This window comes from Phacochoerus africanus, chromosome 11, assembly GCF_016906955.1.
Source record: "Phacochoerus africanus isolate WHEZ1 chromosome 11, ROS_Pafr_v1, whole genome shotgun sequence".
In the NCBI taxonomy this organism is placed as follows: domain Eukaryota; kingdom Metazoa; phylum Chordata; class Mammalia; order Artiodactyla; family Suidae; genus Phacochoerus; species Phacochoerus africanus.
Window position 1 is genome coordinate 98,796,394 of NC_062554.1, and position 27,799 is coordinate 98,824,192.

Consider the following 27,799-nt stretch of genomic DNA (forward strand, 5'->3'; position numbering starts at 1 on the left):
TTTAAATAAAGGGGCTAGAGTACCAAGGGTTTAAACATAAGATCAGTTTCTCTCAGAGCCCAAGTTTCAAAGACCAATACTAGAAATTAGGCCAGATTCTGGAATATCATTTATTTATACCCTCTCATTTATCCTTATACCACTTGTCTTTCAAGGATTAGGTCAAGCTCCTTTTGAACATGCCAGTCACTCCTCGGTCACTACTTCTGTGTTTATTTATTTGTATTTATTTTTTTAGGGCTACACCTGTGGCATAGAGAAGTTCCCAGGCTAGGGGTTGAATAGGAGCTACAGCTGCTGGCCTATGCCACAGCCACAGCAACATGGGATCCAAGCCACATCTGCAACCTACACCACAGCTCACAGCAACGCTGGATCTTTAACCCACTGAGCTAGGCCAGGGATCAAACCTGCATCCTCATGGATACTAGTCAGGTTCCTTTCCAGTGAGCCGCTATGGGAACTCATGTGTTTATTTTTGCTATGTGTCTTTAGCCTCAACTCCTCTCTCTTTCCTTCACTTTGTACTCTGTGATTCAGGATAGCCCCAAGAATTATACTTCACTAAGTACTACAAACTTTTTTTTTTTGTCACTAAACCTCTTCATGAACTCTGACAGCTTTAAGTTCTGTACTATTCTAAATTCATTTTTAAAAGATTGGCTCTTAAACATGTATAGCAATAGATCGTGAACCAAACTCTGTTACTTATTTTATATTTCTTTTAAATTTTAGAATTATGTTCTTAATTCTTAGGTTGCTTTGACTATTTCCATCTTACTTGGTAGAACACTTATGTCTAAGAACTGGTAACTTCTTACTCTTATGTCCACTACTGGGAACATCAAAATGCACTTTGAATTAAAGTTGTCCAAAGAATGCACATATGAATTAATATGTGAATATATGAATACTGAAAACTAGTATAAATGGATGAGTATATTAGGAGCAGATGCTCAAGAAGACCTGAGAATAGGACAGAAACTGGAAAGGCAACAATTGCTGCTACTTCCTTAACATGACATTCTTTTGTTCCTAGCATTTTGCTAAGCACGCTAGTAATCAAAACACTTAAAATGTCTTTACTCAAAAAAAGAAGTGCTTATTGATAGTTGATAAACAGAAAGCTAGACCTGGAGAAAAATAAACACTTAAAGGAAAAGTTTAACCAAAATTACTTAATGACTATTTGTAGAAGCGAATTATCCTTCTGAAGAATGAGACAACAGCCTAGCTAATAGAAAAAGGCTTCATTTTATGGCAGCATGTGGGTGTTATATTATCTTGAGGTTTCAACACACATGCTTTCATGTATCACAAGTTAAGGGGTATCTTAATCGCCTCTTATTTATACCTGGCAGTGTTGCACTGAGCAAACTCACAGGTCCATATAGTCTGCAAAGGGTAGTCAATTTTTGTTCTTGTCACCATCACTGTCACTCATTCTGTATCTTATCTGCAAGTTTTATGCAATGAAATAATGGAAAAATTAATTACTGTCAAAAAGAATTCTGCAGTTGTGACAATAAATTACACTGGGAGACACTTGTTTCTAAGCAAGAAGTACTTTGTCAATATTAAACGGAAGTCCCAAATGGAGAACATTTGAGAGACTATAAAATAACTAATTAGAGTTGACTTGTTTGGGTTACCTATTTAATAACTGCAGTTTTGAGAGTTCCTACTGTGGCACAGTGGGTTAAGAATCTGACTGCAGCAGCTTGGGTAGTTGCAGAGGTGCAGGTTTGATCCCTGGCCCTGCACAGTGGGTTAAGGGATCAGGCATGCAATAACTGCAGTGTAGGTTGTGGCTGCAGCTTGGATTCAATCCCTAGCCCAAGAACTTCCATCTGCCACTGGTGCAGCCATAAAATTTTTTTAAAAATTAAAAAAAACTGCAGTTTCGAGGAATAAATGTATTTTATATAAATTTCAATTACTAGTAAGTAAAATCCAGTAACTAGACACTTGTAATTTAATAAGCTTATCACACATAAATATAATTGCTAACTGGAAATGATAGGAATTGCCTAGTAATATATGCTAACTTTGGATCTTTCTGGAACTTAAAAATGAAAGTGCTTGCAAATATTTAAGGAGACATCTCAGCTTAGTCAACCATAATTAGTGGTGTTTTATGAAGGGCTGTATTTGTTCTTTCCATGTTTTCATTCAGTGAGCAATGTATTTCCCTTTTTCCACTTTGTGTGAGGAATGAAAGTAGAAAACACCCATAATGCTACACTTTTCAGAAGTATGGAATGCATCCATCAGTTTAGAATACCCTCAAATGGAATTCTTCATCCTTATTTGGTCTCTTATTCTAGGCAATTCATAAACACATATATTTAAATACAATACTTTTTCCTAAAAGAAAAGTATATGATCCCCAGATGAAAGTCTAGTTAATGAGATAACAAACTAGAAGCTTAGTTTCATTACTTGTCTCATTATCTCTCTTTAATGAAGTCATTTAATTGCTCCTTAATTTCTTTCTGCAAAAAGAGAACTATGTTTACTAGTACTGTAAAAAGTTCTAGTAATGTTAACTGGTCAAAGTTAGTATAAAAGTTGCATTCAAGATGATACAGTTTAAATGAGTGAGAGCACATTAGTAATTTACTGAGGTTTATTTGCAAATGTGGGACTGCCTGGCAGTACTGGCCCAAAGGCACTAACATTGTATGATAGCTGTTGCATGGATTTACCCAAAGGTTGCTGTGTTTTGTCTGTCTCTAAAGTTTTTATTTTTTCCATTGAGTTAACGTTAAAAATTTTTGCAGATTTAATGTAAAATTCAACATTTCTATCTTCAGTTGAAATATCATCACACTAGGCTTATATTCCTGCATAGGAGCAATCAACTAGAAATAAGTATACATTGCCACTTTTAATAAGGTATAATTTTCTATTTTTTCTGTCCCCATCACATCTTACTGTTTACCACAGATGCCATACCCATTTCAATTGATCAGAAAGCTTATTTGTTGCTTTCCTTTCACTTTGTACCTCTCTAAAAAGGATAAATGAAAACTTGAACAGTAGTGCTATTGTTTATATACATGTTTATATATGTTTTATATATATTTATATATATAAATCCAAATATGTGTGTTTCTAAAAGCAGAGATGTTGAGTATTTATTAATAAGATTAGAAAAATGTTTGTATGTGTTAAAAAATGATATGTTGCTCATTAACACTCAGATCCTATTAGTGAGTGAGTTTAAGTTCCAAGCTTTGGCATCTCCCAGCCTACCCTTGCATTTGGCCTCAGTTGCCCTGTAAATAGAATCTTTTCAGAAGCCCTTGTCCTGCCCCCTTTCTAGAAGCACTGAAACACTGAAAACAGTTATTTTTAGATCTCATTATTATTTTAGATCTCATTATCATTATTATTTAGATCTCAGGCTTTCTCTCTGCCCCTTTTAACTTGATGCTCTGAACCTTCTCTCATCACTAGAATTGAGGCCCCTGTCTCATACAGCCCCTGAACCAAAATTGGATGCCAGATTTAAGAGAGTAATTTACTCCTTCAACTACTGGTGGTCAAATATTTACTCTCTGTCAGCTTTACTGTAGGTTTGAGTGTGAAGCAGTGCACAAAAGATACCCAGTTAATATTTATGCACATCTTACATTCTAGAGGGAGAGACAGACAATAAAGATGCAAGCTACAAATATATTGTACACAGGTAAATAGGGCTGTGAAGAAAAATAAAGCAGACTAAGGAGATAGAGATTGAAGATAGCCTAGGGGAGTTATTTTTATATGTGTCATCACCTTAAAGGAAGTAATTTTTAAACAGAACTGAGTGAGGTAACAGAGAAGCCATGGTGTTGTCTAGAGAAGAGTAATCCAGACAAGGAACAGCAGGTGCCAAGTTCTTGGAGGGAGAGCAGGCTTGAGGCTCAAGAAAAGCCATACCTATGGGAGTGTTAGATACAGTGCAGGCCAGACATTCAGGGGCTTATAGTCAGGCTAAGCTGTTGAGATTTTATTCTAAGAGTAATGAAAGTCACTGGAGTGCTTTCCAGAGGGAAATTACCAGGTCTCGCTTTCCACATCCAATCCAAGTTCTAACTTCAGAGAACCTTTGGGAGGGGAGAATCAAATGGAATAAAACTCTCACTCATTCGAGTTCTGATTGAATTTGATAATGATAATCTAATGACAATCTAATTATTTTAGCTAGTAGCAGAATTAGATTATATCTACAAGACTTTTTTTTTTTTTCTAACAACACTGGACCTGGCATAGAATAAGAAATAGAAAAATGATGAATGAGAAGAGTGAAAAGTTATATCATATACAAAATGGCATCAGTTCCTCTCTGAAAACAAGTAAGGCAGAATAAGTGAACTTAGCTTATTTAAATGATCAAATTATATACCTTGTATATTTATTTTCTACAGATAGTACTATTTATATTCATACTGTTTTCTCAATGGGTAGCCAGATACACTTATAACAACTTAAACTTCTAAGTATTTTTTTAAATAGAGGCCTTTTGATGATGATTATAATGATAAAGTGACTATTTTGTTATCTCTCTTTAAAAAATATTTTTAGTGCCCAGGAGGAGCATTTACACCCAACATGCGAACCACCAAGGAGTTCCCGGATGACGTTGTCACTTTTATTCGGAACCATCCTCTCATGTACAATTCCATCTACCCAATCCACAGAAGGCCTTTGATTGTTCGGATAGGCACTGATTATAAGTACACAAAAATAGCTGTGGATCGAGTGAATGCTGCTGATGGTAGATACCATGTCCTGTTTCTTGGAACCAGTAAGTATTTGAGCTCAAACTATGCTTAACGTGTAATAGGAGAGCACACTGTAGGTATGGGCATGATACTGGAATCAGAAAAACTCTAATATTTACTTCTGATGCCAAGGTCTTTAATGTCTCTACACCTCAGTTTCTACATCTGTAAAATGAAGTTAAAATAAATTACTTTATAGGGTTATTGTGAGGAACAAATAAGTTAATATTTGTAAAGCACCTAGAACAGTTTCTGGCACATATGATAGTAAAATAAAATAATAAAAAGATAAATGAATGGGAAACTTTAAGCATATGTGTTTTCACAACTTTAACAAATTCTGTTACCTCTTCAAAAATACATGGAGTTATCTATACTTGCCTGCCATCTCCAGGACTTTTCTTTATCAATTATGTTGTTATAATACATTCCATTCTTCATTGAATCTTTGGCTTAGAAACCTTATGTTAGCATATGAAACTAGACCTTTACCCTGACCTACTGCTGCCTCTGCTGTACTGTTGATTTTGCCATGATCTTCAGTGAATCACTGAAGTGTGTAGAATCACTCTTACCTGTTGTTCCACCCACAAGCCCTATAATTTTCCTGTGTCTCTAGCAGTTCCTTCTCAGTTTCCTTCATTAGCCTGGCCTCTAATGAGTATGGGTATTCCCTGAGGTTCTGTCTATGGCACTTATTTTTACATATTCTTTGCCCATCTCATTCATTCATTGGTTCTAATTAGTCTCTGCAAACAAATTCCAAATGTGTATCTCTAGTCCTTGCCATTTTCTGAGCTTAATAATTTGCATTTACAACTTATTGTTAGATAACACAAATTGTATGACCCATTGACATTTCATACATCATGCTTCAAACTCAATTTATTCACTTCAAAGATTCTTTAACCAATGCTTAAACCAGTCTCCTATACTTATTCATTACCACACATTCCTCCCAAGGTTCTGTTTCTCCTCTATATGTAATTTCCCTCTAGACATATCCCTATACCTGGCAAACTCAATAAATATTTGTCAAGATAAACTGAAAATCGTAACTAGATCCATTGCTACTCATACAATGAAATGAATTCCTAACTGATTGAAGAAGCTGATCTTCCAAATATGTTACTTCCATATAAATAAAATACAAAGAGCTGCTTTTAGCCTTAATTCAGATCATCTACTGTGGAGTTTACATTTGAAAAAAAAATTATTTTGTCCTGACACTGCTTTCTTATTTTCCTTTTGAAGCCTGCCTTAAAGGTGTGGACTCTTATTTCCAGTTTTATGAAGATAAAATTGACATGCATTAATTTTAAAGTATACAATATCATCGTTTAACTTATATATATTGTGCAATGATTACTGACATAAGTTTAGTTAACAGCCATCATCTTATATAGATATAATAAACAGAGAGGAAAAACAATTTATTTTTCCTTCTGATGAGAAATCTTAGAACCTATTCCCTTGACAACTTTCTTATATATCATAAAGCAGTGTAACTGTAGTACATCCTGTAAGGTATACATCTCCAATACTTAATTATTTTATAACTGGACGTTCATAACTTTTGATTGCCTTCCTTTGATTCTCCCTCTCCCTACTTCCCGTCTCCGGTAATGAATGTGGTTTTTCATTTTTTTTTAATATATTCCACATATAAGTGAAATCATGTGATATTTGTTTTTCTTTGTATACCTTATTTCACTTAGCATAATGCCATCAAGGTCCATCCATGTTGTCATAAAAGGCAAGATTTCATTCTTTTTTATGACAGAGTAGTATTCCATTGTATTTTTAAACCACAATTTCTTTTCCCATTCATCTTTCAGTGGACACTTAGGTTGTTTCCACATGTTGGCTATTGTGAATAGTGCTTCAATGAACATGGAGGGACAGATAGCTATTCCAGTTAGTGTTTTTGTTTCTTGAAAAGGAATCTAGTGTCATAGGTCATTTCTTCATGGAAGTGTACATAAAATATGTAGATGCCATGGATGGAATTTTCAAGTCTTTATAAACTGTTCAGCAGTGTTTATTTAGATGGAAGACAGTAAGAAACCTGCTTTTGAACAAATCCTTTGGATTTTATCACCATGTAAGTATCTAGCACCTTTACATAGACCTTTTATGTTGGTTTTAAACACTAGTGTCATTTTCAAAAACAGCATTTAGGCATATGTTTTTAATTGTAGTGGGAAGCTTCACTAACGCTTGCTTACAAAGCCACGTAAGTCTCTTGAAGACTGTATTCTAATAGGAAAGTGCATTGCTATGACAGTGCCTCTGCCAACAACATCTTTCTGAATACATGGTAATTCATTTAACCATTGAAACTTACCCACATGGTTATATCAGACCACAGTGTAATTTTTTAAAATGATTTCAATTTACCTGAAAATCTAACAAATAGTATATTGTTACAAAATGTTTTCTGCTCAGTTATTCTTGAATGTCTGGGAAATTTCATCAAAAGAGAGTTCTCTGTGCTTGTTTGCTGCTAAAATTGAGTGAAATAGCCTTTTCAATAATAGAACTTGGGAGAATCACAGGTCACTGTGCCTAGAATTTCTTAGCTTTGTGTATCTAAATGTCTTATTTGTTGTAAATATATAGGGCTGCTTTAAGTAGTGCCACTGTGAGGTGAGCTTCTCTTGTGCTTTCCCTTTTCTCTGGAACCTCATGGAAAATTCAAGGGAATTCTATGAAGATATTAGTTGTCAAAAAAGTTGCCATAGGAAAATCTTATGCGACAGTTCATTGGAATGTAAATAGTATAGCATACTGTATCCACTTTGCATATTAAGAATGACTCCTGGTTTATAGAATCTCCATTATAGTGTGTGAGCTCAGTGCCTGGTAACTATTTCCATTAGTCCATTACAGTGCACTACTCTGGCTGAGTTTGAGAGGCTGGTAATCTGGCCTTCTACCCTTCTGTGACTCCCTTATTAGTTTTTGGAGGCTGCCAGCTGTCAAGTAAACAAACAAATACTTACATACATATGTAGATACACAAGGAAGGAAGGAAGGAGGGGAGGGAGAAAGAAAGAAAGTAAGAAGAAGCTTTGTTCTCTGATCTTTTATTTCTTAGTTTTCATTTTCAATTTCTCATCTAGGGATCAGCAAACTACAACATGGACTAAATCTAGCCCACTTACTGCAAGTATGGTATACCAACTAAGAATGCTTTTATATTTTTAATGATTAAAAAAAAAGAAGAATATTACATGGGCAGTGAAAATTGTAAGATTTTTAGATTTCAGTGTCCACAAATAAAGTTTTATCATAACACAGCCATATTCATTCATTTACATTTTGTCTGTGACTGCATTTGTGCAACAACAACAGAGATGAACAGATGCCACGGAGATTCCTTAGCCCACAGAGCCTGAAATATTTATTGTTCGGTCTTTTACAGAAAAAGTTTACTGAATAATCATATAATTTTAGAAAAATTGAGACTTCCTAAAGAAGCTATTTTATAATATGTAACTATAGTACAGGAATTTATAATGTTGCTTTATATAAATACATCATCTTTAATCTCAAGTGAAAAATGTCTTACTGGAGTTCCCACTGTGTTGCAATGGATTGGTAGCATCTACGGAGTATTGGAACGCAAGTTCTGATCCCTGACCCTTCATAGTGGGTTAAGGATATGGCAGGTTGCAACTGTGGCTCAGATCTGATACCTGACCTGGGAACTCCATATGACACAGGGCAGACAAGAAAGAGAAAGGAAAAAAGAACAAACAAAAAATGTCTTGCTACTCTAGACTGGAAATCAAGTTTACTTAATTATTTTTCCTGTATTCCTGTTACCTCTCCTCCTCAAAAGGAGCACAAGTTGAAAAAAAATTTATTTCAAAATCAGTTCTTTTTAAAATTTGGTAATATTTGTTGATATTTTGTAATATTTGGGGTTTTTTTGGTTTTTTTTTTTTTAATTTTAAGTTTTAGTCCGAGGGTGGTGGGTTATTTATGTTCCTTACTCTGTTTCTTTTTTTCATCTTTAGGAAAAGCTATAAAGCAGCAGGCAAGGGGTTCTCATAGGAATTAACATTTCTATTTTAACTTTGCCACCTACTGCTAACATTCAAACTATTTGTTGAAAGCTGACTGTAATGCACAGTGAGATTTTTGCCTGTTTTCCTTTTGCCTTTGGTGTTATGAAAATATTTAAGTGTTTGGGTCAAGTTCAGATATATTTTGTCAAATTTACATTTTTTAGTATTCTGATTCAATATGAATCAGAATGACGTAGTTTCCGATGATGGAGTGAGAGTAGTCTTGTGAATGGGTGTTAGAGGTTTAGGATGATTTAATGCCATTATGATTTTTTTTAAATGTAAGGTTGATACATGTGGGGCTGTGCCAGAATTCTTATATAATATGTGTTCTTTCATGCTTCTTATTAGCTTCTGTTTAACTGGATGAGTACGAAGTTGGAATGTTGGCTCCAGTAAGTCCTTTGAAAGTGTGGAATTTTGAAGTGTGTGCCACATATGTGACTAAAGCCTTAATATGTTTGCCTTGCAGCATTACAGGATAACTGCCTTCATAGTAACTAACCAATTCTGGCAGTCATATCTCTTGGAATGGCATATTTAATGAACTGCAGACCCAGGCATTTTGATTTTTAAAGTACTCTCAAAAATACTCAATATAAAATTTGATAGCTGGAGCAGTCCATTTGACTTCAGAAAAGACTACCATCAGTTATAGGCTGTGCATAAGTGTTACCCTAAGGACAATGTTTAGACGTCTTCTTTGCTTAAGAGTAAGAGCAAATCCCTTTGTAAGTCACTGCTTTTTAATAACATTGTGGTTCACTACTTTCCAAAGCAGAATCTGGAAACTTCTTAGAGTTTACCCAGGATTCTACAGGGATTTTCACAGTAGGAAATACTAATAGAACAGAGTGGAATCATGACCGAATTGACAGGAGAAAGATGCTAAATCATTGTGTGATGACTCCCTGATCATGTAGAAGAGTAGCAAAAGGGGTATGTGAAGAGAAAAAATGCAAGAGCGTCCATGCCATGATTGCCACTCCAGAGACAAAGGCCCTCATTTAAATTTTACTGTAAAAAGATAATTTATTAAAAATAAATATCTGGATAATTGCTGAAAATTTTTCAAAAAATTATTTTACTTTAAGCTAGTCTTCAGAGGTAGATTAAAAATATAAAAAGATAACATAAAAATCTCATGTAATTATTTTATAAATTTTAGTGTCACTAAGTTTGCCTGAATTACCCATTTATTTATTTGGCATGCTACTTATTATGCAAATAAGTATGCTCCTTCAGGTTTCTGAAATACTTTATTACTCTTATAATGATGCTAATTAAAGATGTTTACAGTGCTTATCTTTTGCCAGATATGTTATTGGATCTCATCCAATCCTTATAAGAACCCTATGAGGAATTGTGAGAATGTAGACTCCATAGGGAGCGATGATATTTTTCTGATTTGTTCATTGGTATATCCTCAATACTTAGAATAGTACACTACTCAAATTTGTCACTCAGTAGGTATTATTTGAATGAATGAGTGAATAAACTATATTTATCCTCCAGTGTGTTTGGACAAAAGCTCAGACAAGTGAAGATCATATAGACATTGGGTATGTGATACAGTAAGATATAACTTCTTACTGTTAGATTTCACATCCTGAGCATTTATCCTCTTCATGTTATTACCTGATCTACCACCACTTTTATTATTTTCCTTTTATGCAGCTAAGGTGATTTCATTTATAGTGTCTCATTTTACTGTAAACTTAAGTGTTTCATCCACGCATGTCAAGAAGATACTGCTGATGTGCTGACAGTCAGCATTAGCATCAGCATTGCTTTGTTCAAATGACATCACTCACTTTTGTCCACTCTACACATTGTCACCAAGTCTTATATGTGAACAAGCTACATCTTAAAAGGTGACAGAGAAGACTTGCAACAGACTGGATGTGTATGTGAATTAACCTCTGAGTCTTTTTATGTCAGTCACCATATATTTAGGGATGAAGGAAGCAATATTTTTGGGGGAGAGGAGAGAATGAAAAAATGGAATAGTACTTCATCTTTTGATGTATCATTAAATCTTTGCACAGTTTAAAACTTATTTTACAATGGGGCTTATATCTGTTCAAAATATCTTATGCACTCACCAAAGCACATATAAGTCTAATTTGAAGGCCTCTATTAAAATAGATTTTGCATATTCAGTAGATCTATATGGAGGATTTCAGGACATCATTACTGAAGGTAGTACCTCTCAATAGGAGAGATGGCAATGATATACTCCGTATCACTGGCTCTTTTACTATTTAATCATTGATATAAACAATTATAGTCAAACCTCATCCCTGTATGTTGCTGTCATTTAACCCCCTTGCTCTTATATGAATGTAAGAAAGTTTTCTAGCCTAAATACATTAATTTATGAAGTCTTTTGTCTGTTTCTTAAGGAGAAATAATCATACTATATTCTTGTTCGTGGTACACAAGATTGCCTGAAGTAGACCTGCCTGAAGTAGCCTACATCCCTGCAGAAAATCTCACAGCCAGGCCAGATCTTTTCTATATGACTACACAGAGGAGGTTTATAGCTAGGTGGCAGTTCTGGGAATTGTCATTGTGGAAAGAGTTTTTTTTAAAAAAAGTTTTGTGGAACTTCTCGAGAGGAGTTCAAATTGGCAAAGATGGAAAGAAATGTTTCACTTTAAAATATGAAGTTTAATGTGAATAGGACCGAAAAGATTTGAAACTGGATTTTCTGAAGTGAGTATGTGGTATTAGAGTCATAAGTATTTTACTTAGGTGGATGCTTATTTTTCTGTTCCACTAATGTGGTAAATATAATAATAGTCCCCCAAAGATTATTTCCTAATCCCTAGAACCAGGTCTCTCTGCTCAGGGTCCCACAAAGCTGCAGTTAAAGTGTAAGCCAAACTGCATTCCTTTCTGGAGTTCAAAATCTCTTCCAAACTCACATGATTTTTTGGAAAATTAAGTTCTTATGCAGGAATGAGGCCACTTCAGGTCCCTGATATTGGCCACTCAAAACATGGTTGTTTGCTCCTTCAGTCTGCTAATATGGTGTTTCATACAATGTGGCATAATCATGGGATTGACATACTGTCAATTTAGCATTATTCTGTGCGCTAAAAGCAGATCACACATGCCACTTGCACTCTAGGGGAGAAGATATACAAGGATGTGACTTACTAAGGTTCACCTTAGTGTGGGTCAGTCTCTGCTCATACACACTTAAGGAGATCACGTTGGCATTAATGCAAAAGATATATTACAGATAGAGAAAAGGCCAGTTAGGAGCCTTTTGGGTTTGTTTTTTGTTTGTTTGTTTTTTTGTTTGTTTTGGTTTGTTTGGTTTTTAGTTGGGTTTTTTGGTGGTTTTTTTTTTTGCTTTTAACCAAAGAAAAGTTTGTTGGAAAGCCAAGCGAAAAGAATGGGTGGCTTATGCTCAAAGACTTCAAACTCCTCCCATAGTTTTTTGGGGAAGTTTTTATAGGCAAAATCTGGGGCAAGGCTGCAGGTTGTGTGACTCTTCTGATTGGTTGGTAGTGAAGTAGCAGATCTGTACTCAGGAATCTTGATCTCAGCCCAAAGTTATCATCCTCCATCTGAGTAGGGGCCTTAATTCTTGTTGAAGAACTTGAAGGTATTGTTATGTATATTCCTTGGGGAGGAACCAGAACCCTGCCCCAAAGCTGCAGTGTTGTTTCTTGACTATTCTCCCCTGTCTCTTGCAGACTCTTCTTTCCCTGATTAGCAACTCTTTGAACCTGTCCTTTGGAACCCAGGAAAGGTCATGAAAGCTGACTCATAAAGCTTGTTTCCTACAAACAAGAAACAGGGACACAGGAAAACTTTTGTTCCCGAGAGGGTCCCACAGGGTCCTGCTCAATTTCAAACCACCTCACCCCCGCTTTTTTTTTTTTTTTTTTTTGATATTCCTAAATCTTGAGGAGAACAGATGTTGGACAGGAAAGGAAAAAATGTTTGTACAGAGAGGTTAATCATAAACTCAGTGAAATAACTCAGTTTTAGGGGCTGTTTCATTTCCCCCTTTTCTTTCAACCTTCCCCAAATCTTTCAGGGGCTGAGGCAACAACCACTCTGGCTGCCTCCTACTGGAATAGGGCATAGATCTGCCTCAGTTTGGTGGAATGGACATGGATTTGGAAATATTCCTGAGTTCCAAAGTCTTGGATCTGAGTCTTGAATGATTAAGAGCTCAGTCCCTTGATCTGCCATTTTGGTGTCACAGACTCAGTTGCAAGTAGTTGAAGGAATAACAATTGGAACTTTAATAGATAGTTAAAGTTCAGGATAATAAGCCTGAAACCCAGTCAGGACCTGGCACTTCAGGGGAGACTTGTAGCCAGGTAATCAGTTGTCTAATTTTATCTAAATAGGTTTTTAACTTCTGACGCAGCGTTAACATATATGTAACATATACGTAACAGGAGCTTTTGGCAACTACATCTCCTCTTTTAACATCTGATTTAAAGCAACTTCATTATTGGCCAATTTAAAAGTTATAGGAGGAGACCTTGAAAACGTAAGGTTGTAGCTGCCAGCTGCCACCAGACAGCAATTTGAGAGTAGCTGTGGCATCCTGAATTTGACACAGCTCAGAAAATTCAGATTCTCAACAAGACAGGAATGTGTCTGAAGTCACATCCACGATGGCCACCTGATTTTACCTTGGATGTCTGAACCAGTTACTCCATTTTGACTTTCAAATGTATTCTCCTCAATGCCCAAGGAAGATGTACAGTGCATTCCAAAAGGCCATAAAGCAGACCAGAGACATTTGGTTTTTCTAGCCAAGAAGTGATAAGAGCCTAAATTAAAATATTGTTAGAAGTCAGAGATTGAGAGAGATTATCAAGAGATATTTAGGAAAAGGAAAGGACCTGGTGATAACAAATTGATTTGGGGCAGGTGGGCAGATGAAAAAAAGTGTCTAAAGTGTTTTGTAGATTTATGGTTTGGCAAAGGGGTGAAAAGAACTGCCATTCACTGATCAAGGGAGTATAGCCTCAGCAAGCAGATATGGAGAGTAATGAACTCCTTTTGAATGGCATACTTATCCATTATTATGACTGTTATGATTAGAGGCTGAATTTATCACCTAAAGTACATTATCTCTTTAAAACCTCATGGCAACCCTATGAGATAGAATCATTATCCCCATTTTAAAACTTTATAAACTGAGGTTCCAAGATATTAAATGGCTTGCTTATGGTTGTGAAGCTTTTAGGAACAGTAATTAAATTCCAACCTAAGTCTGTTTTACACTGAGTTAAAGATTTTATGGACCATCTAGATGGATAAGTCAAAGAGGGTGTTATTGTAGATATACTTCAGCACAGAGAGTTGTGCTAGAGATAGAGATAGAAGAGCTGTTAGCAATGTAGGTGTGAGGTGAATCCATGACAATTCTTGAGGTCAGTCCAGGAACTATGCAGATAATGATTTAACTCTAAGGAGCTCTTTAAGGGTGAAAAATAAAGAATATTTACCATGGAAATGGAGAAGAAATGACCATGAAAGTCAAAACGAGTAAAAAGAAATAATATCATGGTGACCTCAAGAAAAGAAAATATACAGGGAAAGAAGCAGTGGTCAAGATCATTAGATGTGGCAAAGTTATGTCAGAGTGCCTTTGTTGTAATATGTTTCTTTCCTCATTAGCTGTCTTCTTAAAGTTTGAGGGGAGACAGTTCTAATGGAAAGAATGAGATATGAACATGAAATAATAAGGGGTTAGTCTGGGCAGGTCCACTGTGGATTGAGAGAGGACTGAATGAAGAAGGGAAAGCACCTCTCTACCCAGAAAAACAGGTAGCTCTTCCAGGCTAGCTTCTGTATGTGCTTTAATCTTTGAAAACTAATGCAGAACAGCTTATCTTATGGTAGAAATGGATCAGGAAAATAAGTTAATTAATGACCATAAATTCACTGATCTCAGATGAGAAGTTCTTTTCCCCAAATAATAAAGGATTAAATAGAGTTAGCTCTAATTTTGCATCTTTGGAAATTTAGTTGTTGGATCATGTGTACAATCAGTCAAACCTTTATAGAACATACACCTGCATTATGTAAAGTAAGCCCATTTGTTTTAAATTCAAATGAAAATAAAATGATGATGTAGTGCAGTAAAGGATACTAAAAAGAGATATGCACATTCTAGTAATGTACAAAATCCTAAAACATTAATTTTAGCAATTCTTGAGACTCTATTTGAGTATTCTTTAGCTGCATCACCAGGAAATCCATGTGTTGATGGATTATCACTTGGTATAATTCTAAATTAGAATTTTTCTAAATCATTATGGGGAAAATTAGTTTCTAGAACTAGAACAAACATATTATGTGGTAAACTTATTGTCATGGTCTGTGAACATTTGTCAGAAAGAAGAATTTACCAGCATGGTGAGGTGAAGAGAAAGAAGAGTTTTTTGAGATAAGAGATGCTGTAAGTGCAGTGGGACAACTTCCTGATAATCAGGCTGAGCCAAGCCTGGGCTCGTGGTCTTGTCTGTTTTTATAGCCCTGGTAAAAGAGAGGTCTTTCCATATACCTGCTGACCTGCTGATTGGTTGGGTAAAGAGGGGTCTTACAATACACTTGTTGGTTGGTTGGGGACATATAATGTCTCTATAGGGACAGGTGAGGAGTGGGATACATACCTTTTCTAGTAGGGAGCAGGAAGAAGTAGGCCAGGTTGCTCAAGGTGGGGGAAGGGAACTTTACAATGAGACAGTTCAGGTGATGATAAGGGTCTGGTAATTCTTGTCTTGGCCAGGGCTTTGAGTTCTATCTACTTGAAAGGGCCTGGAAGTCTTAACACTTTTTAAGAACATTTTGATACATCATATATTAGATATTTTTCATGAGAACAGAAACTTTAGTTGAATTACTAAGTCAAAAATTTTAAATGGCACATTTTGCTATTTTCTGGGGTTTTTTTGGTAAGCCTCAACTAAGCCAAAGCATATAATTTAGTCACTCCTTATATAATTGCCAATTTAGTAACACAATCATTGCCCTTAAAATTTTGCCCTACTTCTCAATTAACTTATCTGTATGTGTAACTCCAAAATTTCCAAAGCAGTAATGGATACAACCATGTGTGTGTTTACCTGTAAAATCTAAGGTCTACATATGGCAGTGTGAAATGGTAAATTAAAATTTCCAGAGATTTTCCTCATAATGGCTAATTATAATTTTAATCTGGATTTCTCCAAAACCTTGTTAAATACAGAATAACTTGTTAGAATGGCTATAATTTATCTGTGGAAAAATTCTAGGTTAAGAGTTAGAGAACATGCTTTCACTTCAAAGGACCTGTGTTTAAATCTTGCTCTCTAACAGTTTTATGATCTAGAGAAAATTATTGTGTAGCATCTCTAGGCCTGATTTTCTTTATTGTACCTACTTTATGGATGTATTTTAAAGATTAAATGAGATGATGTATATAAAACTTTAAGTGTACTGCCTAGAAATTAGTAAGCATCCAGTAGGGACATATATGCATGTATCTATGTAGTAGATATATATTTAGTGAAATCAATCATGCCTCTCTGTGAATATAAATATATTTATGTGTGTTTATACACAAATATTTTTGAATTTCTGTTGCAAATCCTGATACTAGATTTAATACTAGATTCCTATTCACTAAAATTAAGCAGTAAACAAAATATACAAATGTCTTTCCTTTCATAAAGTTCATATTCTTGTGAGACAAGACAAGCAATGAATAATAGGTAGATAATTATTTTATAGTATTACTTCAGTTTGAGTACATTGTACTAGGAAAAGCCGAGAGGAAAAAAAAAATCCTTTAATGTTAGATCACAGATGAATCTGCCTGTAATATATGAGAGAGTTTGTTTAGAAACATAGATAAAAGTAAAGCACTGGTGTATAAGAACAGTAAGCAATTTATGTAACAGGAAGAGAGTGAGAATAAAGGACAGTTTCACACCACTAAGGGTAAAATTATACTCTGTAGAGTTTACAAGGAAAGTTCACACATAGACTTTTGCCTTTGATCTTGAACAGCCTTGTCAGGTATGTAAAGCAAATACTGTATCTACACTTTATAGAGAAATAAAAAGGATCACAGGAGTCAGGTTTTTCTCAAGTTTATACCATTTTCAAGTATAAAACCAGATTGGATACAATGGAAATAGAGGACACTTTGGCAGGTTTGGGGAGGCAGGTGTATTTATTTTTTTCAGTAGTGGTATAAGAACTGCTATTAACTGGGCTGTTAATGAGCAATTCTTATCTACTCCTGAGGTCTAATTGCAAAAAAAAGAACCATGGTAGAGTGCAGTTACACTTGTACTCAACATTCAGCATATGATGAAACAGTACTAATTGGTTGTATTCCTTCTAATGTAACTGAAGTTAGGCAGACACAATAGCAGTGTCCTGAATTAGTACAAAAGCCTTAGTAGGTTTACTTTTAAATACTTAGATTCTACTTTATCACTTTAGTAATAACCAGAACTTGATTTCAGCCTGTAGCTTTCCTTAACTACATCTGCTACATGTCTTCAATTATCATTTTTTTAATTGCTTGAGTTTTTTTTTTTTTTTTTTTTTTTTTTTTTGCCTGCACCCACGGCATGTGGAAGATACAGGACCGGGGATTGAACCTAAGCCATACTTGCAACTTGTGCCATAGCTGTGACAACACTGGATCCTTGACCCACTGTGCCACAGGGAACTTCCTAAATGTTTATTTTTTTGATGAAGAAAGTAGTAAACAAAAAAAAAGCAATCCAGTTATATTCTCTAATTTGAAGCCAAATGTATTTCAGCTTTCAGAAGCATATGAAAAGGAAAAGTAATGCGTGCATATATATTAGGTAAAATGGTTTGTAGAACTTTGAATCACATCCTGTGAAATATAGTACTCTTTCCACAGTGAAACATAGAAATCTTCAAACCAATTATAATAAATAAAGACCATAAATAGGCTTCAGTAAGTGAAGGTCAGATTTTGTGACCAAAGTAGTTCAAAAAACCACCAAAGCAATCAAAACAAACAAACAAAAACACTTTTTAAATTTGGTTCTGCAGAAAAAAAGGTAATGAGCCCATGTTAAAAATAAAATGCAATTCTCTACACATATAGAGGGATTATACCATAAATACTAATTATTTTTTCATTCTGTAAGGTGTCACAAATAGCTCTGTTAGACTTTTGGGGGGGAGAGGGAAACAAGGATCATTTTAATGTCACTTAGGAGTCTCAGAAATATTACCTTTTATGTTTTATTACAAACTTAATAGTTCACAAAACTGAAAACTGCAGTTGCAGAGCGGTTTTTAGATGTGGCTTGACAAGGGCACCATCTTTTTTCTTTGGAATTTTCAGCTTTGTCTTCATTAGCAGGGACCGGGGATCAGCTTTGTTCATATGTCAACTTTTTCTTATTTTTGCAAATGGCTGCAGAAACACCCACATGCTCCAAGCCTATACAAACCAATCAGCCCTAATGGAAAGAGGTCATAAATCGTTTTCTTTATTCTTCCTGTAAACCTGTGTTTCCTTCTATAGTATTTCTATTCATGCTGCAGGACATCCTGTAGCATTTCTTCAAATGTAGGGAGTCTAGAGGCAACAAAATTTCCCAGCTCTACAGTTTACTAGTGGCCTAGCAGTTAAGAATTTGGTGTTGTCAGTGCTGTGGCTCCAGTTCCAACCATGGCCCAGGAACTTCCACATGTCTTGGGTGTGGCCAAAAAATAATTTCCCAGGTTTTATTTATCTAAAAAGGATTGATTTTATCTTAGTTTTTATCTTCTTTTTTTTTTGCCTTTTCTAGGGCCACACCCACGACATGTGGAGATTCCCAGGCTAGGGTTCCAGTAGGAGCTGTAGCTGCTGGCCTATACCAGAGTCACAGCAACGCAGTATCCGAGCCCCATCTGGGACTTACACCACAGCTCGTGGCATTGCTGGATCCCCAACCCACTGACCAAGGCCAGGGATCAAACCCTCAACCTCATGGTTCCTAGTCAGATTCGTTAACCACTGAACTCCTAATTTTATCTTAGTTTTTAAAGAGCATTTTCACTGGACATAAAAGTTACCTTTTTTTTACTTTCAGTATTTAAAAAAGGTCATTCCATTATCTCTGGCTCCATTGTTTCTAATAAAAAGTCAGAAGTAATTATATTCCTTGTTCTCATACTTATCTTTTTTCTCTGGCTGCTTTCAAAGTTTTATTTCTATAATTTTTTTTAGCACTTTAAATATAATGGGCCTGTGTATGGCTCTTTTATTCTAGCTAGGGTTTTACTGAATTCCTAGATCTACAATATATTTTTGAATTAAATTTGGAAATTTTTCAGCCATCATTTCTTCATATATTTTTTCTTCCCCAGTTTCTCTTTATTATCCTTTCAGAATTATAATTAAACATATATCATTTGATAATGTCATACATGCCCCAAAACTCTCTTAATTTCCTTCAATTATTTTTTCTCTATGTTCTTAAAACTGGGCAATTTCTAATCTTCAAGTTCATTTATTTTCTTCTTTCAACCCAAATCTGATATTAAATCTATAGAATTTGTTTTAGTTATGGTGGTTCAGTTCTAAATTATCCATTTGACTTTTTATAGCTTTTATTTCTCTGCTGAGCTTTTCTTATCTGTTCATTTATTAGGACCATACCTTCCTTTCATTTCTGAATTATCTTTTAATTTTTTGAATGTAATTATGATGTATAATTATAAAAATATAACAACTGCTTTAAAGTTTTTGCTAACATCCGGATAATTTTAACTTCATTTTCTTCTTGAAGACTAATGATTACTGTTTTATTCATTCATTCATTCTCTCTCTCTCGATGTATAATCATTTTGGTTGTTGTTGATAATGGACATTATAGATAATATCTTGGCTTTAGGTTCAAGTGGTCACTTATTAGCCAATCATCTTGTATTTGTTTAGACTTGCTTTACTCTCTGTTAAAATTCTTGTGCTCAAGGTATGTCTCTAATTTAGTAAGACTCAAACTCCCAATATGACCTGTCAGATTTTGGTTACAAATTGTGTTAGGGCCGGCCTAAAGTAAGTCTTAACTCTAGAAAGTGACATTCACTCTTATAGGCTCAGCCTTTTTAAGTCAGCTGGATGCCAGGAGTTTAACAAGTTTTAAGAAAGTGTCAGTGTGATCTGTCTACTCTGATAGGGCCAGAGCTCCAATTTAATCTAGCATTGCTCTTCTCCAGAACTGCTCCACCTGTAATTTAGCTGTTCATACTCCCACTAGGAGCTATAATCTGCTAAGCCTTGGGTATTCTCATCTGATGGGAATCAGCCACAGACCCACAAAAGAGTTCCATATAGACTTCTGGAAGGCCTTTTCTGGACAGCTCTCTGTTTCTAATACTGTGTGCCACAGAATTAATTTTATTCTGCTGTACCAAATTCTCATACCTGCTTTCTCTGCACTATATGGATACCTGCTCTCTGCAACTGTTGAGAAGTTGTTCCCAGGCAGAAAATGAGGTATTCATGAAGACTATCTTGTGAATTTTTTCTCCTTTTAATATTGTACTGTCTGTTATCCATTACCTACAAAGAAATGCCATATAATTCATCTAGTTTTATAGTTTTTTTTTTCCTGCAAGGATATTTTAGTATTAGTTACTGCCTCATGACCAACTGCTATATTGCCCTCCAGAAAGATTTTTCAAGATGCATCTTTACCAAAAGTGTGTGAAAACACCTATTTCTTCATATCTATGGCCACTCTGGGCTTAACATTATTTTAATGTGTAAAGATAAAGTGGTATTTTTGTAATTTCATGTATATACACTTTATATACATACTTTCAAAATATGTATACACTTTTATATATAAATTTGTATATATACACCTTGATTTTCAAAATATTTTAAACTTTTTCTTATAATTTTGCTTGGGGACTACCACAGAGCGTTTTAGCACATTACAAATAAATTATTGATATTATGTATTAGTAGTAAATATGTTATCTTAGCGAAAATTAAGCAGAAAGAAAATTAAAAATCAGCCAATATTTTCAAAATGAATGCAGTAGCTTCTTCAGTGACAAATACAGCTACTAATAAATTATTTTAGAAATAATTGTATTGTTAACCTGTAATTTTCAGATATTTGAGCATACATATATGTTTACTTTGTAAAGCTTATTTAAAATTAGCACTTCCAAAAATTATAAATCTGTGGTCTAACATAGGAACCAACATCTAAATTTTTAGGCAACTCCATAGTTTTTGAATGAGGTGAACTGAATACCACACCTGGAGAAACTATTTGTATAATAGGACATATTACTGGGGTGGAAGGGCATACATGAATAGAATTGCCCCTTCTTAAAAGTGTATTTATATTTAGTAAACTACTAATAAAGATTTTTATAAACTTATAATTCAATGTTATACATAAATTTTTAAAAATACTATTAAAAGAATCTAGCAGCAGTTTGATAGCCTAACAGGAAAAAGAAATCCATTATGAATATATGTTTTAACCAACATGAACTAAGGCAGCCAATTGGTAAAGATCTAATTATAGAAACTAACAATGTAAGATGTCTGGTCATTCTTCCCTATTTTGTCTATAATGATTTTATTTGCCAAAGAAAGCTTTCGCATTTCTGTTTTTGGCTTTAAAGTGTGTTTAATTTCTTTTTACTGGCCATCCCCATGACATATGGAAGTTCCCAGGCCAGGGATCAAAGCCATGCCACAGTTGTGACCTGAGCCACAGTCGTGGCAATGCTGGATCCTTAACCCATTGCACCACAAGGGAATAGCTATGTTTCTTAATTTTAATAAACAAATTGGTGCAGAAAAATATAATAAAGGAAGTATTATTTTTTACAAATACAGTGATTTTATCTTTGATAATACTAATGTTAATTAACAAATACTAGAATTGATTTTCCCACAATATTCTACCTCTGAAGTCATGCTTAGGTCTTCTTAGAAGACATTTACAGACACTAGGGTGAATGAGATTGGCTACAAAATTTGCAGGGTCTGGTACAAAATGAAAATTCATGGTCTCTTATTTAAAATTATTAATAATTTCACTAAGGTGACAGCAGAACATTAAACTAAACATGAACCCTTCTGACTGCAGAAATGTGTGTGACTGAAAAGTCTGACATTCATGACGGCAATCCTGACTAGAATGTTTTTACAGAATAATAACCAGGGGTAAGGGACTCAACAAATCTGATTAAGGAGACAGTGTTCTTCCAAATCTCCAGGCATGAAGACAGTTTGGCAGAGCCCAGTAGCAAGCAGTTTGGCAGAGCAATTTCTAGGGAGACTAAGGATTAGTTAGGTGAGACTCAACAGGTGGATATTCATAGTGCTAGTCTAATGAGTTATATTTGATTACTTTTTATACTGTGCTGTAAATGCAAGCTATTCTCTTATCTGGAGACAGTGTAAAGATTTAAGGATAATATTGTTATGATCTCTTACATCAGAAAGAAGACAGTCTTAGATGGTGTAAGTAATGCAGGAAAGAAGTTTGGGGAACTTTCCTTAAAGATTCAATGATATAAAAGAAAATTTAAATCACTAATATGGGTCAGTGAGTGTATTGTATCTTTGTATATAGGTTTACAGCATGTAAGTCATTTGTGAGATTTGTCTTAATTTATGTCACAATACTTTAATATATATATATATATATAATAGATAAGAAAGTTGTGGTTCATAAAAAATGATGACTCCAATAATGTCAAAAACATAGTAAGTGGCCAAGCTACAAATAAAAAATAATTTGCACTTAAAGAAGGTGTACTGTGTACCAGACATCATACTAAGCAATTTCCAAATATTATTCATTTAGATTTATTAGGGAGAGTTCTTTTAATTGAGTGACCATATATTTCAATCAAATTGGTTAAAAAATAATAATTTTGTGGAGTTTCCACTGTGGCTCAGCAGGTTAAGAACCTGATATAGTCTCCTTGAGGATGCAGGTTCAATCCCTGGCCTCTTTTACTAGTTAAGATCTAACATTGCCTCAAGCTGAGGCATAAGTCACAGATATGGCTTGGATCTTGCATTGCTGTGGCTATGGGGTAGGCTGGCAGTGGCTGCTCTGATTCCATCCCTAACTCAGAAACTTCCACATCCTGCAGGTGTGGCCCTAAAAAGAAAATAATAACAATCGTCATCATTATTATTATTATTTTGTGTGTGTGTTCAACTGGGAAATGCAGGAGGCAGTTTTAGATATAGCTGAATTTGTGCTAAAGTGGTGTTGTCAGGAATTTATCTCACCATCTTTCATCTCTGCTTTCCTTTTTATTGTTTATTCTCAAATGGAGTCTCTACATATAGTAGCAGAGATGACCTCAGCACCTCCAGATTTATAAGTTTTTAACAGTCCTGTACTCAGAAAGTCTCCCACCTATCTAGCTCCCAGGGAAGGCTAGGCCTTGACTTGTTTCTCTGCTCACTCTTGCATGAATCATAGGGGTAAAGGGCTGTTCTGATTGCACAGGCATCTCCCTAGAGCTGAAAGAGAGATACGCCATTCCTTAAACATGTGGACTGAGAATGAGAGAGGTATTGTTTCCAAAAGATGTCTCAGGGTGTTATTACCAAAATAGGGGGAAGTGATTCTGGGTAGACCTTAGTAACTTATATCCATTACAGAAGTTAAAATGATTATTTATATTTACAAACAAGCAGACATAGGCATAAAGAGAAAATGAAGATACTCTGCTTCACTGTAACTATATTGTAGGCATGGTGCTTTTCCCAAGGCAATAAAATCTGTTCCCCAATTCTGAGGAAAAACAAAAGGAATTTATGTTGTATACACTCAAGGGATGCATTCTCACCACCACCAGAAGGAAGACTTTTGACAACTAAAGCATCATCTTCAAACTAAAAGATTCAGAGATGGATTTGTATAGACATAAATGATTGGGAATTTTATGGACATTCTAGAATGCCTCTTTTTCAATGACTAACATTTTAGTGGGAACACACTATTCAAGAAACCATAAATTCTAGGTTGTGAACTCTTGAGTGCCATGCCATTTATCTTTGCATTTGTACTGGTTTTAGTACATGACATACTGAAGGTACTGAATAATTTCTTGTTGAACCAATGAGTGAAAATGGATGAAAGACAACCCAAGTCCATTTATTTACTTACTATGAATGATGCAGCCCAAGTATACCTCACAAGTATTTTTTATATGTGGAACAGATGTTTTGTGAATGTGTTGAAAATAAACCAAAGTTATCTACCACAACTGCATTTTTGAGAGAAATTATCACATTAATATGGGCCTGCTTAGGAAGTAGCCATGGGGATCTCATATATATTGGCCTTCCCAGTACCACAGTTGATTGAAATGACACATAAGCACTTGACAGTTGATTTATCTACCAAGCATTGGTTTACAGTGTGCCTTCATCAGGACTAAATTAGACCAAATTAAATCTGTCTCTTAAGAATCTGAACTGGAAATTATGGAAGTCGGGGAGTTTATAACAGGAGCAGAAATACAGAGACATCTAGAGTGGAGCTTTGTAAATGGTATACACTAAAGTTGGGATATTTATTTCTGAGTCTCCAAGTACTAGAAATATTGACCAATCACTTAAGTTGTTAGTCAACTATAAGACTCTTAGTCAACCAACTAAAAGACTGCTGTGTCTTTTAAATAGCAGCAAGATCTGCATCCTGATAAAGCAACTGCATAGTCATGTATAATTCTGAGCACCACATTTTAAACAGGATAATGCCAAACTGCAGGGTGTCCAGAAAAAGGTAGGATAAAAAGATGATTTTGAATTTGGATAGGATATACTTGAACAGGGAGTGCCCATCCTTAGACAAGAGAAACAAAGTATGGAAGGTATACAGATATATACTAGGAGAGATGTGAAAAATAAATTGAGTATAGTATTATTCTTGACAGCTGTAGAAGAAAGGCTATTGAATAAAATAAACAAGGTGGTAGCGCTATTTACATTCAACTAAAGAAGAAATTTTCTAGCCTTTCCTTGACTTGTTCAAAGACTGATTTTGGATGATAAAATTGTGGTGGTAAGATATAGGTGAGATTATATTGGATAATTAGAAATTCTTCAATTTAAGGAATATATTATCGCCCATTTTATAGAAACTTTCTTTTTTTTTAGACACTAGATTAATTATCAGAGGAGGACTTAACCATAAACTTTAGAATTCCTCATTTATAAGTTTAGAAAAGATACAAACAACTGTTTTCTGTTTTTGTATTATTATTTTTAAAGAAGTCCCCTTTAAATTATATAAGTTCAATGTCTCATAAAACCTGAATTAACAATTGTGAATAGTGAGTCTCAGAAAAATTTAAAGATATTCCATTTATATTTGAATTCACAAACTTTAATGACTAATTTACAGATATAAAAGCTTTAATATGTGGAATGAGAACAAATATGTTCTTTTGTGACACACATGAAAACTGAACCAGAGTAATGAAGAATTCTGGAGAAATGCTACTTCATAAAGTACAAATTCAAGTCTAAATGTGGAAAATAAAAGGATTAAAATGTATATTCATTTCCTTGAAATAATATATTTTTATCATAGATCCAAGCACATATTGAGCATCCAATAAATATTTGTTTACTATGAGGAGCTTTCATTTCTGTGGTTTTATTTAAACTTCATTGTGAGGAAATGTTACCAATATTTAAATTTGCTTATATCTTTGTAAGAATTTCAGATAAGTTGATGTTTTACTTGATGGAAATATATATTTTTACCTTTTAATGGTCTTTAGAGGGAAATCTACCAGAACAAAAAAATAACTAAAATAGGAAAACAAGCAATAAATAAATGATATTCTATCTTTTGTTGCAAATGAGTCAAAAGCAAGTTTTGCATTATCTTTTTATTGCCCATTTTTACAGCTGCTGATTGTGTGATATTTTATAAATAAATTATGCTTGTTGTGGATTCTTTCAGAAAAATTGGTGATTTATGTAAATTATTGTTCTCGTAAGTAAAAAGCAACCAGTACTCTCCTTTGAGAATACATAATTATTTTCAAAGCTGATAGTCTTATCTTTGGAAACTCCTGTAATCAGGATTTCCTTGCATGCAGTTTTTGTGGGGACTATGGTTACCTCTAGTTTCTACTCAGTCTCTACTCAATAAAGAGGTCATTGCTGGTATGTAGAATGGCAGTGATCCTTGCAAGTTTCGGAAGGGAACCATAAAACTCTGTCGTGATTTTTTTTAAGTATGATCTTTATAACAGGCCCTAAAACAAAGATAGTTTTACACATCTTCCACACACCCACAGACATATCCCACCCCCCAGGACACATCCCCCACCGCCCCCCCCCCCACATACACATATAATCACAAGAATCCTGCCTTAGATGTTCTAATTTCAAGGCTTTAAGTTTAGGGGTTTTGGTGTATTTTATTCCCATAAAAGTTTACGGTGCTTAGTTTGATGAATTGTTCATAGAAACTGGGGAACACCTACAATCACATTCATCCATATTCAGTTATGACATGTCTCTGCATTATATCCCGAAATGTTTTTTCACTTCCATTTTATACCTGCATTAATTACCTTCCCAGAAATTAGTACATGTTGGTACAGAGCTAATTCTGAGGAAGCTAATCAGAGAAACAGAAATTTCCAAGCTTCTTTTTTTTTTGTCTTTTTGCTATTTCTTGGGCTGCTCCCGTGGCATATGGACGTTCCCAGGCTAGGGATCGAAGTGGAGCTGTAGCCGCTGGCCTATGCCAGAGACACAGCAACGAGGGATCCGAGCCGCGTCTGCCACCTACACCACAGCTCACGGCAATGCCGGATCCTTAACCCACTGAGCAAGGCCAGGGATCGAACCCGCAACCTCATGGTTTCTAGTCGGATTCGTTAGCCACTGTGCCACGACGGGAACTCCCAAGCTTCTTAATTAAGCCTAGAGCCTGCAGATCTTTAGGATTTTTATTTATTTTTGAGTATGGCTTAAGAAGTGAATTTTATATTACAGGGTGTAGTTTGAAACTTCAAAAGACCAGGTGCTTAAATTTTGTATCCTCACAAGATTCAAGGACTGTTTCGGCGAAATCTCTAGGTCTAGTTTGTATAAACACTTTTATTATTATTTAGTAGGTTTTAATTTTTCAGTTGGTAAAATTTTAATGTAGGGTTTATTTTTTTATTAAGAACTATTTTTGAGTCTTCCAGTTAGGTTCATAAAATAGAAACTGTAAACAAGAAATGGGATCTTTTATGTCAGAGTAATGCTTACCTTTGGAATAGAGACCATTAAAATCTGAGACTTACTGTATTGGTATTCATCATTAAATAATTCTCAGTTGTGAAGTCTTGTACATCTCAGTTCAAGTTATCTCTTAGTGACATTTCTCAACATAATTAAAAGATGTTTCAGCATCTGTTGATGATAATGCACCTGTCCATATTATAAATTCCCAGTTACATGCTCCCACTTTAAAAGAGTGGTGATGATATTCATGAAGCAACTCATTAATTATTTTAATAGAAATGTATTTTGGTGAGTAAATATATTTTTACTTTCTCAAATAACTCACAAATTTGCTTTAGCCCTACATTGCTAAATCTCAACTAGTTTATTTTAAATATAAAACTTAAGTAATTGGTACAGTGACATGATTAGAAAATGCTTATATGACATATGAAACTATCTTAATTAAAAATCTCGAATCTCTATTTTTGGCAATCTCAAATTGAGAAATACAGGTGCATTTTTTTTACTTGCTCAAGCTTATTTGATGCATCTAATTTCAAAATTTACCTATATTTAAAAAATATCCAAAGAAACATTTCCCAGCTGATAAAGATAACTGTGAAAACCATAGAATTATTCTACGAATAGGTGTTTACATCCGAAACAAAGTCACAACTACGTTTCTGCTTTGAAAATTATTT

The 27,799-nt window shown here is 34.7% G+C and overlaps 1 protein-coding gene across 1 annotated transcript in view; it reads left to right on the top strand.

The window, feature by feature from the left end:
- SEMA3C (semaphorin 3C) overlaps positions 1–27,799 on the top strand; it is an 86,973-nt gene that overhangs the window by 34,781 nt on the left and 24,393 nt on the right. The window contains exon 10 of the mRNA XM_047752569.1: positions 4,573–4,795. Coding sequence (XP_047608525.1) covers positions 4,573–4,795 — 223 coding nt within the window. The remainder of the gene's footprint in view (positions 1–4,572; positions 4,796–27,799) is intronic.